The sequence below is a fragment of the Phaseolus vulgaris genome, chromosome 10, assembly GCF_051622355.1.
Source record: "Phaseolus vulgaris cultivar YP4 chromosome 10, ASM5162235v1, whole genome shotgun sequence".
Lineage (NCBI taxonomy): Eukaryota > Viridiplantae > Streptophyta > Magnoliopsida > Fabales > Fabaceae > Phaseolus > Phaseolus vulgaris.
Window position 1 is genome coordinate 44,294,465 of NC_143507.1, and position 13,277 is coordinate 44,307,741.

The 13,277-nt window shown below is 26.7% G+C and overlaps 1 protein-coding gene across 4 annotated transcripts; it reads left to right on the forward strand.

Annotated features, from left to right (window-relative positions):
- The first annotated feature begins 6,249 nt into the window (after nt 1–6,249).
- LOC137818868 (transcription factor bHLH68) lies at nt 6,250–10,726 on the forward strand. 4 transcript variants are annotated; one of them, XM_068622502.2, is made up of 9 exons: nt 6,250–6,778; nt 6,998–7,319; nt 7,723–7,797; nt 7,962–8,027; nt 8,293–8,358; nt 8,625–8,681; nt 8,849–8,899; nt 9,143–9,187; nt 10,269–10,726. In XM_068622502.2, exons 1-9 carry the CDS (start codon nt 6,636–6,638, stop codon nt 10,395–10,397), a joined length of 954 nt encoding a protein of 317 aa, XP_068478603.1. In that variant the 5' UTR covers nt 6,250–6,635; the 3' UTR covers nt 10,398–10,726. The 4 variants fall into 4 exon arrangements, with proteins under 4 accessions (XP_068478603.1, XP_090152521.1, XP_090152522.1 ...); XM_090296395.1 differs by having other exon boundaries at nt 8,855–8,899; XM_090296396.1 differs by lacking the exon at nt 8,293–8,358.
- Nucleotides 10,727–13,277: the final 2,551 nt, after the last annotated feature.

Sequence of the window (13,277 nt, forward strand, 5' to 3'; positions counted from 1 at the left end):
AATTATTATTTTTCTCTAAAATTGGTTTTTATTTCATGTAGTGAATTAATAACTATATAATAAGTAATAAAAAAATATATCCAAATTATATCATGGCAAATACACAAAAGGATTACAACAGAAAGAGACCATTAGTTACTCGATTTAGGACTCATTCTTAGACCAAATCAAATATAAATATGAAAGTAGATGAAGTTGTAAATATATTTGTTTTGTTGTGGGTGAATTTGTTTATGCTATGAGTAATAAGATAGAAGGTAGAGAAAGAAGTATAGGCACGTATGTATATACATATATAGTATACGAGGAAAAACACGTATATACGTAGAAGGGCATGTGGATCTAAAACTTGTAGTTTGGCGTTTGGTAAATGTAATTTTGTTGATGCTTTATCTCTCACATTCTTTTTCCATTTTTGGATCATAGTGCCACACACTCCCTCATTTTTTGGTCGAAACTTTCTCTCAAATTATACCAAAACTATCACATGCAAAAACTTGTTTAGTGTCAAAATTATTAAGCTCACATCACATTACAAACTTCAATTCCAACAAATCACCAAAAGAATTCAAACACCAAGAAGTAGCATTTTTTCCTTAACCCTTCAACTTTCAACAAACAAAATTATCATCACAAAAGATATACTTAAATATCGGTTTTGTTAATATACACTACAAGAAAATCATTCAATAGAAACCAAAATTAATTAATTGTTATAATGACTAAATTAAAAACTATTTTAGAGATTAAAAAAAAAATGGTTTCTAAATTAGAATCTAAATCACTACAAGAAAATCATGAAATAGAAACAACCAATTTTAGAAACAAAAAATAATTAGTTGCTATAATAACTAAATTAGACATCATTTTAGAGACTACAAATTTTTTTTGGTTTCTAAATTAGTTTATATTATTATTAAATGGTTTCTAAATTGATATCTAATTAGCAACCAAGGTTATGCTACCAAAAAAAATTAGATATCAATTTAGAAACTATTTAACAATAATAGAAACTAATTTAGAAACCATTTTTTTATAGTTTATAAAATGGTCTCTAATTTAGTCACTATAACAACTAATTATTTTTTGTTTTAAAATTAGTTTCTACTTCATTATTTTCTTGTAGGGAATAATTGATAGTTAAAACTTGTAACTAATTAGATACTAATTTAGAAATTATTTATCAATAATATAAACTAATTTAGAAATCAATAATTTTTAAGTATCTAAAATGATAATTTAGTCACTATAGCAACTAATTATTTTTTGTCTCTAAGATTTATTTCTATTTAGTGATTTTCTTGTAGTGATATGTGTTTTGGTCTAATTCTCTCATATTTACTTGTATTTTCTTTCTTTTTTTTCTTTAATAATATTTTTTTTATGTGATGACAAATTATTGTTATTAATATCAATCTGACTGAGATGTCAAATTTTACCGTGATGTTTAAGATGAAACTTTTATTATTTTATTATTGAAGGTATACTTGTGAAATAATTAGTAATATATATAAATATGAAGCTACAAGCATATCTAATGGGTTTGACAAAATCTTGCCAACCATAGAACATAAGGATTGCAAATTGGACCTAGCTAGCTTGCGCATGCTTAGTATCAAATACTCATGTCGGCAGAATCCCTAGAACAAATTTCCTACATACCAAAAAAATTAAAAATCTAAAAAATTGTTCCTTTTTTGTTGTCTGCAAATTTTGTTCAAATCCACCATTTGATATAGAGCCTTAACATAGATAAAGAAAAATAGAAATTAAAAGTTAATGTTTAATTTGTTATTTATATAAATAGGGTTAAATATGTTTTTTTTTTCTGCATCGTAACACAAAATTGGTTTTTGTCTCTAATATAAACTTTAGGAATCCTGGGTACTATTAGTAAGAAAACTATTTAAATGAGTCCCTATATATTATTCCTTCGATGTAATAAACAAATTTTTAGTGTGGGTTGTATTATAATACTATAACATCAATGTTAATGATGAATTTCAGCGTGAAAATTCGTTTGCCGTATAAAAATAAATTGACAATGATTCATTTCAATTTTTTTTTTAAACAAACAATGAATTAAAAAGAAAAGAAACACAAAGGGGTGTTCTAGCCCTTTTACAATATAAAGATACCAAACAACATCTTTAAACACCCTACAACAAATACAAGCCTTTCAAAAAACGCTAAACGGTTCCACAATAAAGAAAAATTGTATCTCTCGTACAAGAAAAACCGAATAAACAAGCACGAAAAAGAAACCGAACAAGAGATGTCTAACCTCTCAATTGTTTCCTTACTACAAGTATTCAAGAAGTCTAAAGTTTGAACTATGGACGAAAATTAATTTCGCGTCAAAGACGAAAAATATATTTAATCCATATAAATATTAATTATTCTTCCATTGTTAGTTTTTTTGACACTTTTTAAAAATAATTCAATAGATATTACAAAAGTTTATAAAACATGTGTAAATATCAGTGAAGCTTAGGTAGTCATCAAAAATAGTATACAGAGAGAGTAGGGACAGAAATATATAGGTCTTCATGGATGGAGGCTAATTATTGGTTGTCATTGATACACATGTCGTGTCACTTAACAAAAGAAATATTATTCATTTATTTTTAAACGAATATTAGGACCAAAAATTATCTAAAATTTAAAGAGATAAAATCAAAGAAAAATATTTTAGAGGGATTAAGATAAAATTGTATACATTTTATAAAGACTAAAAAGAGTAATTTCAAATTTTATAGGAATAAAAAACAATTTTTTTTATAAAACTAAAGTCAACACTCACTAATTTTATAAGGGTTAAAAATAAGTCGTAAATTATATATACGGTGTTTGTTACAAAGAAGAAAAGTCTATAAATCTTTATAATTTTATAAAATTATTTAAGTCTCCGTTAAGTAAATTTAATTAACATATAATATATCTTTATATGAGATTATATAATTATAAACATTTGATTTACTTAAAATTTAATGTACAAGATTATCAAAAACTTAAGCAAAATTCTTGAATATTTTTTTAATATTTATTTTTAATACTTAATAATTAATTTTTTTACTTTAAAAACCACTTCATTGAGAAAATAAACTGCAAGAATGAAATTGAGGAAATTTCATGGCTCAATTAAATTTTATATGTATAAAAAACAAAATAATTTAAAGTAATATGATTTTTTTTTTCACTATTTTTCTATTATTAACTTGAAATTAAAATTTAATGTTATTATAATCATGCCAAATCTTAATTCAAATTTACCACCACTAATGATTATTGAAGCACTACCATCCATTAATAACAATTATATATTAATTTGCAAAGTGATTACTGATCCTGCAATTACTTTTGTAGTTATTATATTACTATTATTATTATATTATCTTATCGTTATTTCCATTTCAAAATTTTGTATCATTGTAGTCTACCACTTGCTATGGCCTCTCACAAAAACCAACTTGAATTAAGAAGTATGAAATAATTTTTATAATTTGGAATCCAGATATTTAATATTAAAATTCGAAAGATTAAAGTCACAAAAACTAAAGATTAGTTTTAATTTTTATAAAATTTAGAATGTAAAACTAGCAATAATAGAGTTTAACTTTTAGAATTAATATTTAATATACATATATTTTCAGATAGAGAAATAATTTATCTTACTAAAAATAATTTGGTTTAATAGCTTACTTTGTTTTTCATTTTTTTTTATCAATTTATTTATTTATTTTTATTAGGTATGATGAAATATTTCCTATCAGTATTGAAAACATCTGTTATTATTATTATACTCTAGTTTTCTTTAAGGCGAATGATTTTAATATAATATAGTGTTTTTCATATTTTTTATTCCTAAACTACTATTTTAGTCTATTCAATACGCATTATTAAAAAAATCTTCAATTTTAAATTTTTTATCTATTAATTCATTTATTTATGGTAGGTAAAGTATTTATTATTAACAATCAAAACATTTCTCATTATTTTTTCTAACGTTACCTCTAAATAAAAATTATTTAATTTTAAAAATAAAAATTAATTAGTTATCACGATTAGATACTATTTTAAAGACTAAATATCTAAATTATATTTTATTATTTTTAAATAATTTTTAAATTGGTATTTAATTAGCTAACAAGATTTTAATTACTAATTATTTAAATTATTGAATTTTAATTTATAAATAAGTATCTAACTTAGTTAATAAAATAAATAATTATTTTTTATTTTTAAAATATTTTTATTTAGTGATTTTTTTTAGTGTGTACACAATTTAAATGTGTTTAATAATAATGGTTTTTTTTATATTTTTTTAAAATTCACTTAAATTAGTATTTTAGTCCATCTAAAACACATGATAAATATTTAGTTTTTACAACTGAAATTTATAATAAATAAATATTATTTCATATATAAATTATTAAAATTTAAATTTGAATTAAATAATATTTTTAACGTATTTTTTTTAATTATAAAAAAAAGTATAGTGACTAATATTATTTTTAATTTTAACTATTGGTATTTTTAGAATACTGAAAATTAATTGAAAAAGAAAGATGGAAATGATATATTAGGAGATGTGAAATTAAAAGCATTTTTATTGAATAAAATTCCTAAAGTAGCACTAGTGTGAACCGGCTAGTTTTCCTCTCTTTAAAGGTAAGTAACATCATCATATTATGCTTTAAAATATTCACTCCTTTCTCTAAAATTCAAAGGAAAATAGGTCAAGATGCATATAAAAAACTTGTCACCTGAAATAGATAATTTATTATAAAGGTCACAATCTACTTTAAAAAAAATATTTATTTAAGTAAATAGGTCATTGAATCTTGAACAAATCCTATTAAATATCATAAATAACTTATTTATGAACATATATAATATATTATAAGAAAAAGCAGATATTATTTAGGAAAGTAATTCTAAAATGAGTTATTATCTTCACTCTTCCTTTTTTTTATTTAACTTTAATCGAATTACCTGTTAAAATCAAATTTGCAAAAAATAAAAATAAGGATAACAACCCTTTTAAATTTACCCTTAGATTCTTCAAAATAAGATTCTTAAAAAAATAATCATTTTTTTGTTAGATATATGTATATATAGTGTATAGTTAGTTCAATTTAAGCCTTATCAACTTTTTTTATAAACCTTGTTGTAAAGTAGGTTTTTAACAAACTTCAAAGTCTTGCCAAATTTTCAGTAAAGATAAATATGTCTTAGAGTAAGCTTTGTTTGTTTAGTAAAATTCAGATTCATATCTACCAAATAATTATTTCCAAAGCTTTGATCGAAATTTTAAAAGAATAACAACCACCTTATGTAAAGCAAAAAGATATAGTTGTAAATGTAAAGGAGCCATTAATGAATATTAATAATTGATTTAATTTAATTTATAATATACAAGAAAAACATTAAATATAAACCAATTTCAAAGACAAAAAATAATTAGTTATTATATTAACTAAATTACATACTGTCTTATAGATTAAAAAAATTATTAGTATCTAAATGAATTTTTATTATTAATAAATAATTTTTAAATTGATATTTAATTAACTATCATACCAATAATTTGTTTAGAATTTAGGATTTACTCGTAAATTAATTTTAGTTAAATAAATATTAATTTAGAAATTATTTATCAATAATAGAAATTAATTTAGATACCAATAATTTTGTTTAGTCTTTAAAATACTAATTTAGTCAATATAATATTTAAATATTTTTAATTTTTAAAATTATTTTTTGTTTAATGATTTTTTTTAGTAGTGTCATGTAATTTCCAAATAATGAATAGAATATACTAATTGGTTGAAACATATATGATAAAGTGACTTAGGTTTGTTCAAATGATTAGTGAAACAAAGAATTTGGAAGAGAACTATTAAACTCTCTCATTGTCCCAATTGATACATATATATGCATCTTGTTCTTTTCCAACACTAATGTTCATCATGTGCATGAAATTAGATAGTTAAATAATATTCAACATTTGTAATAGCTAGTTACATAACATGTATTGATGATGGATTGTAAGAATAATGTTATGGTTTGGTGTGGTTATATATATTGTAATGAGGTTCTTAGATTGTGTAGTTTTGTTTGTTAAAGTGCATTATTGGTGTAGGGAATAAATAAAGCATCTGACATTGATCTCACTACTATTATGCCCTACCTCTATACCCCAACCCTAGCTACCCCAAAAACAATCCCAAGGTGCAACCCCAAATTAAGGAAATAACTCTGAGCAACCATTAATTTATAGCCTTAAAACACTCCCACCAGCTTTTGCATTCCACTTTATAATAAAAAGGAATACTGAATACATGAAAGAAAGGAAAGAAAAAGTAACATATGCAAAGTTTCTCAACCTCAACTCTATAAAATACTGAGACCCCATAACTTTAAGTTTCTTCAACACCTAGTAGGAAAGCAAAACACAAACTCCAAGCTTTAGCCAAAGCCTTGTTTGGTTGCACATACAAGGAAATATCACAAAGCTCAGACTCCAAAAGTGTATGGGAAAGGAGATTAAATATTTCACTTCCTACTTCTTCATTTGCATCCCAACAATTCAGTACTAATCCCTCTCTCAACATTCTTCTGTTCTTCAGCCAATGATGGCTGGAAACCCTAACTGGTGGACTGCACATCCACCATCTTTGATCCCTCCCCAGTATGCTCTTGGATCTTCTTCAATACCCTTTAATTCTTCCTCTCAGAACCCTGAGTCCCCTCACTCATTGAGCCAACTTCTTTTGTAAGCATACATCCTTCTCTGTCTCTTCTTTTTGCATGCCTTGTTGATAAACAATATATACAAATGAATCACTTTACTGATTCAATCCATTCATCAATACATGTCTTCTACTTTCTCTTTTTATTAAGTCTTCCAAAAACTGTTAAATTTACCAGTTTCTGCTATTTATACAGTGTTTTACTTTAATCATCATGGCTCTTCTTCTTCTTCTTTTTGCAGCACTGGTTTACCAGGAGAGGAGGAGAGAGTGGCATTCAGTCATTTTCAATCAAAAAAGTTGGATGAATGGAACGAGCACATGCTTAATCAATCCCACATAAATCCTATGGTTGATGTAATAAAGCAAGAGGTTGCCCAAAGTGGAAACTTCTACCACCATGATCAAGAATTTCAGGTTTCTGGAGCACCTTGGTCACACATGGTGCCAGTTTCTTCTTCTCCTAGGTCTAGTGTTGCTAGCTTCAGTAGTGATAATTTATTGGATTCCCCTTATAACAAGGAAGATCATAGGAAGAACCAACTACCAGATCACACATCCGAGGTTAGACCCATGTTCTTTTTTTATATAAAAAATAAAATAAAAGTATTTCAGAAATACTTCAACTCTTTACAAAACCATCTGAACCATCTTTCCTCTAAGTTCCATGCATAAACTGAAACATAAGCTCAACAAAAGCAAAACTAACAGCCGAAACCTATATAACCTCACCCCACAAAAAAAAGCCACCATTTCTGATAGATCTCATACACATAAAAAACTAACACAGCAATATCAAAAAACTAAAAATTATCCTAACATTTTCTGATAGACTATGTTCTTACAATTCCTCTTTTTTTTTATATATATATTCTCTCATCTTTCACCTAATTTTCATTACTTATTTAAACATGCATAGATTATATTATTAATTATTCCTTCAAATCTGTCTCTTGTTCTCTCCAAGTGTAATACCACAGGCAGTGGTGGAGTTTATAAGAAGACTAAAAGTCAGCCATCTTCAAGCCAACCACCTCTCAAGGTGATCTTTCACTACTAAGAGAAAGAGTTACTGACTGATTGTTGGGTTGTGTGTTGTCTTTTTGTGTTCTAAAACTGTAATATTCTTTCTGCAGGTAAATATGCATTATAGTTGAAAGAGAGAAAAACATATGAATTCATGCACTAACTATCTCTTAAAATCAGGTGAGAAAGGAGAAGCTAGGAGATAGAATAACAGCCCTTCACCAGCTAGTTTCCCCATTCGGAAAGGTAATAAACAAACCACTCCAATCACTACAAACAAACACAATAAACTCGCTAAATACAAAAACCATAAACCATAATTATTACAAAAGCTTCTTGTGTGTTTGGTTTTAGTGTTTAAGAGACCCCATCAACACAGTTCCAACTCTCTCCAACTATTGTCTTCCTCTTTACTTTTTCTCCATTTATCCTTATCTCAATTCTAACCTTAAAAGAGACACATGACCGGTGCTGTGGTTGTGGGGTGTGTGTGTGTGTTTCACTTTTGCAGACTGACACAGCTTCTGTCTTGTTAGAAGCCATTGGATACATAAGATTCCTTCAGGGTCAAATTGAGGTGATGTTTCTCCCTCATAAAATTAGTTACTAATCAAGAATATGTTACTTTCTAAGGTTTATCTAATTGTATATTGGTGTATAAGGGTTGTAACACGATGAAGTATCTGATTATTGATCTAATTGTATATTGGTGTATAAGGGTTGGAACAGTGTGAAGTATGTGTGAAGTATCTGAGCATGCATTTAAAGTGTCACCAATTTTAATGTTTCTCTCCATAACATTCTTTAGTTGTATTTTTCTTTTCTTTTCCTTCTTGGTTGCAGGCACTGAGTTCTCCTTACTTGGGCAATGGATCAAAAAACATGAGGAATCCACAGTCTGTAAGTGCCCACTTTCCAAAGCCTCTCTCTTTCTCTCTCTCTCTTTGTTAACTCTAACAAACACAGTCACACACATACCCTCTACTGATATTTGAGTGGGACAAAAATACCTACTAAGGCATATAATTGAAGGGAAAGTTTGGTGTTTTCTTTATTTTGTTTTGAAGCAACAGGTACATGGAGAAAGAAATTCTGTATTTCCTGAGGACCCCGGTCAGGTATGCTTTATTGGATCCATCAATTCATTAGAATCAAATTAGGAGGCTCTTTGCAATTATTGCTTAGTATTTAATCAGGGAAAAGCCACAGAAAAATAACAAGGTTTCTCAGCTTTTTATAACATCTTTTTAAAGCAAGTGAAAAGTATAATGCGACGCTGCATTTCCCATTTGAAGTCAAAAAGCTTTGGAGAGAGAACTGAATTTCCTAATGCTTTTTCTTCTCTCTTTTTATTCATCTAGCTGTTGAATGACAATGGCCTGAAAAGAAAGGGAGCTCCAAACCAGGTATTCTTTCTTTTTATGCAAAGGTGTACCACGCTTCTTATCTCTTTCATTCACTCATTATTATCTTCCATATCTCATTACCTTCATCCTAATCATTACTCTCATTATCACAATTACCTGCATAATCCTGCAGAACATGCATGGCCACCAAAAACTATTCACTTTGCATTCATTAATCAACCACATTAATCATATTTCATTCATTACTCAAAAAAATATCACCCTATAATCATGTGTTTATGTATTAATCACATGATAATCCATTAACGTATCTGATCGATTTAAAGTTTCTATTAGTTTTTGGATGTGTTTGAAGGTTTGGTAGTAGTATTATCACAAGAAAAATCATTAAATAGAAATTAATTTTAAAAATAAAAAATAATTAGTTGTTATATTGATTAAATTAGATATTATTTTAGAGACTAAAAAAATTATTTTAGTCTATAATCATGTGTTTATCTATTAATCACATGATCATTTAATGTGTTTGATGTTGATTTATGTTGATTTAAAGTTGAAGGTTTGGTGGTAGTGTTATCTTTACACTACTAGAAAATCATTAATTAGAAATTAATTTTAGAGACTAAAAATAATTAGTTATTATGTTGATTAAATTAGATATTATTTTAGAGACTAAAAAAATTATTGGTATCTAAATTAATTTTTATTGTGGATAAATAGTTACTAAATTGGTATCTAATTAGCTACCAAAGTTTTAACTACCAATTATTTAGATTCTAAATTTGGTAGCAAAAATCTCAGTAGTTAATCATATACCAATTTAGAAATTATTTATCAATAATAGAAACTAATTTAGAGACCAATAATTTTTTTAGTGTCTAAAATAATATCTAATTTAGTCAATATAACAACTAATTATTTTGGTCTCTAAAATTGGTTTCTATTTAACGATTTTTTTTAATGTTAGGTGCTTTCATTGATTTTGTGTTGACTAGTTCTGACAAGATTATGATTATTAGGTCTTTCTTTTGAGTAGTACAGTTGGTATGTATACGGGTTGAATCATCTCTTAAGTGGTTCATTTTATTTATTTCACTGATAGAAAAAATGTATTAATCAGGATGCAAAAGAGAAGGCAAAGGACTTGAGGAGTAGAGGGTTGTGCTTGGTTCCTGTGTCTTGCACCCAACATGTTGGAAATGAAAATGGAGGTGATTACTGGGCACCAGCATATGGCAGTGGATTTTAACAGAGAAAGATGAAGCATCATATCCTCTTTGGCATTGTGAATGAATATATAACATCGTGAGCAGTCAATCTGTAATAATCAAAAGGCTGATTCCTCACGATGCTATATAGTGTTCATGATTTACTCAATTCAAATATCTTATCCTTAATTATATTATTATATTATGTATTCTCCTTTCTAATCTAATTAGGTTAACTCAATAAGTTCCTAATAAGTGCTGTCAAAACATTAATTAATCTGTAATTTTACTTTTCCTAAACATGCATTTTCTTCTGAGATATTTTGTTATTCATAATTAACATTCTATCTATGTTTGTTTAAGATTCCAATAGCTACTGTTCATTCCTTTCGTCTTCTTTATCACATCCTTCTTCTTTTTCTTCAAAGACTAATCTTAATCTTTTTACTCACGCTAATAAACTAGTTTTAGTGAAATAGTTTGGTTTCTTATGCTGATTATTGTGATAAAAATATCAAACACAATGAGAGTTAGTTAATTATGATCATTTTCATCACCTCTATTGAAACAAATTTTGCCTAAAGATCAGGAGAATTTATAGAACTAATTAATCATGGAGAATGTCACTACTAGAAAAATATTAAATAAAAACTAATTTTAGAGATTAAAAATAACTAGTTGTTATATTAACTAAATTAGATATTATTGTAAAAACTAAAAAAAAATTAAGGATTTCTAAATTAATTTCTATTATTGATAAATAGTTTCTAAATTGATATCTAATTATTACTAAGGTATTAATTATCAATTATTTAGACTTTAAATTTGATAGCAAAAATCTGATAGTTAATTAGATACCAATTTAATCAGTAATATAAACTAATTTAGAAACCAATAATTTTTTTAAATTTTTAAAATAGTATTTAATTTAATTAATATAAAAACTAATTATTTTTGTCTCTAAAATTGATTTTTATTTAATATTTTTTTTAGTGTGGAAATAGTTATCGTGTGAAAATAATCATACATATATAGGTTAGAAATATTATAGGTGATGAAATATTTTTGCTGATGCATCTATTCTTGCCCTAGAGATTTAGACAAAAGTGTTCAGTTTCCACTATCTATTACTATTTTGAAATGTTGTATTATTGTTCAGAGAAATCAGAAATAAGGACAAACACGCATGCATGCATTTGAGGAGAAAAATCTGCAGTGTGATCACTGTGAAGCTTAAAACTGACGAAAATTGGTATGCACGCATATATGTGAGTGCCTGGTGCATTATACATATGATGATCAAAATCAAAAGCACTTTTTCAAAATCACTCACGTTAATCATACTATTTTCCCTTCTCCTGCAAGTACTCTGTGATTTGATTTGAAACTACAACAGTGATCATAATCTATGTAGCACAAACACTAACATAAATACTAAGATACGGATATAGACACGATAGTACGTATCATTTCTAAAATATCGAACATAAATAAACAGACACATTATTTAACACACCATTTATCAGACATACCATTTAGAAAAAGTATTGAAGCATTGGTAATGATGATAACAATGAATGAATAATAGTGGTTTGTTTATTAACTGTGTGAAGACTAAAAGTTGTAATGCAGTTAAAAAAAAACAAGTGGATGTGTGAAGAAGAGTTGATGGGAGACATTCATGTGAATGGATATATTGGTGGGTGACCCGAATGTATAAATATGGGCCCCATCTGAGGTCTCGGGTCATTTTTGGAGGAGCTTTTAGTTGAACCACTCAAGTGCCCCCATGCCCCATTTCTCTCACGCTCCCTCCAAGTGCCCCCAACTCTCACTTTCATCATTCTTACGCCACATATTGCATCATCTCACACACTATACACTATAATAGAGGATCCATTTACTTCAAAATAACCATTTTCAACTACCACATAAAATAAAGATATCAATTTAGAACTGTGATTTATAATAGAGAGATAGATAGTGTTGGCTGTGTAGGTAGTTGGAGCAAAATTGTTGGTTTTGTTTAACTCTCGAGATAAGTGTGTTTCTCTTAATTGTTATGTATAAGGGTTCAACCATCTTTAAAATATGTTTTTTTATTGTCGATATAGAAAACAGTAAAGAGATTAATTTTTTTCTTCTATTTGTAATAATATAGTACATATGTTTCTCTTTTTGATTTGTAATATAACATAGAGAGAGATAAATGACATTGGTAGATAAATGACATTGGTAGCTAGGCAGTTGGTGCAAAATTATTGGTTTTGTTTAGTTTTGTAAAGAGATGTGTTTGCCTCTGTTGTTTTGGATAATGGTTGGACCATCTTTAAAATAGATTTTTTTTTGTTGATAAAAAAGTAGTAGAAAAATTATTTATTTTTCTATTTGTAATATAATATAGTACGTGGTTCTCTTTTCGATTTGTAATATAATATAGAGAAAGATAAATGATATTGGTAGCTAGGTGGTTGGTGCAAAGTTATTGGTTTTGTTTAGTTTTGTAAAGATGTGTGTTTGTCTCTATTATTCTGTATAAGGGTTGGATCATCCCTAAAATAGATCATATTTTTTTTTTGATAAAAGATTATTTATTTTTCTATTTGCAATTATCTTTTCAATTTTCAATGCAAAAAGTTGTATGAGAGAAGTATATATACTATTTTCGATTTTCAAAGCAGAAAGTTACACTACAATAAATACATCAAATAAAAATCAATTTTTGGAGACTAAAATAATTATTTGCAATAGTAACTAAATTAGAGACCATCTTAGAAACTAAAAAACAATAGTTTCTAAATTAGTTTCTATTATTGTTAAATAGTTTCTAAATTGGTATCTAATTAGCAACCAAGCTTTTAACTACCAATTATTTAGTTTCTAAATTTGATCTCTAAAACCTTGGTTGCTAATTAGATACT

Coding starts and splice junctions, on each gene's coding strand:
- LOC137818868 (XM_068622502.2), top strand. CDS start 6,636: ATGATGGCTGGAAACCCTAACTGGTGGACTGCACATCCACCATCTTTG. Junction 8,682..8,848: donor ACATGAGGAATCCACAGTCT/GTAAGTGCCCAC, acceptor TTTGTTTTGAAG/CAACAGGTACATGGAGAAAG. Junction 8,900..9,142: donor TTCCTGAGGACCCCGGTCAG/GTATGCTTTATT, acceptor TTATTCATCTAG/CTGTTGAATGACAATGGCCT.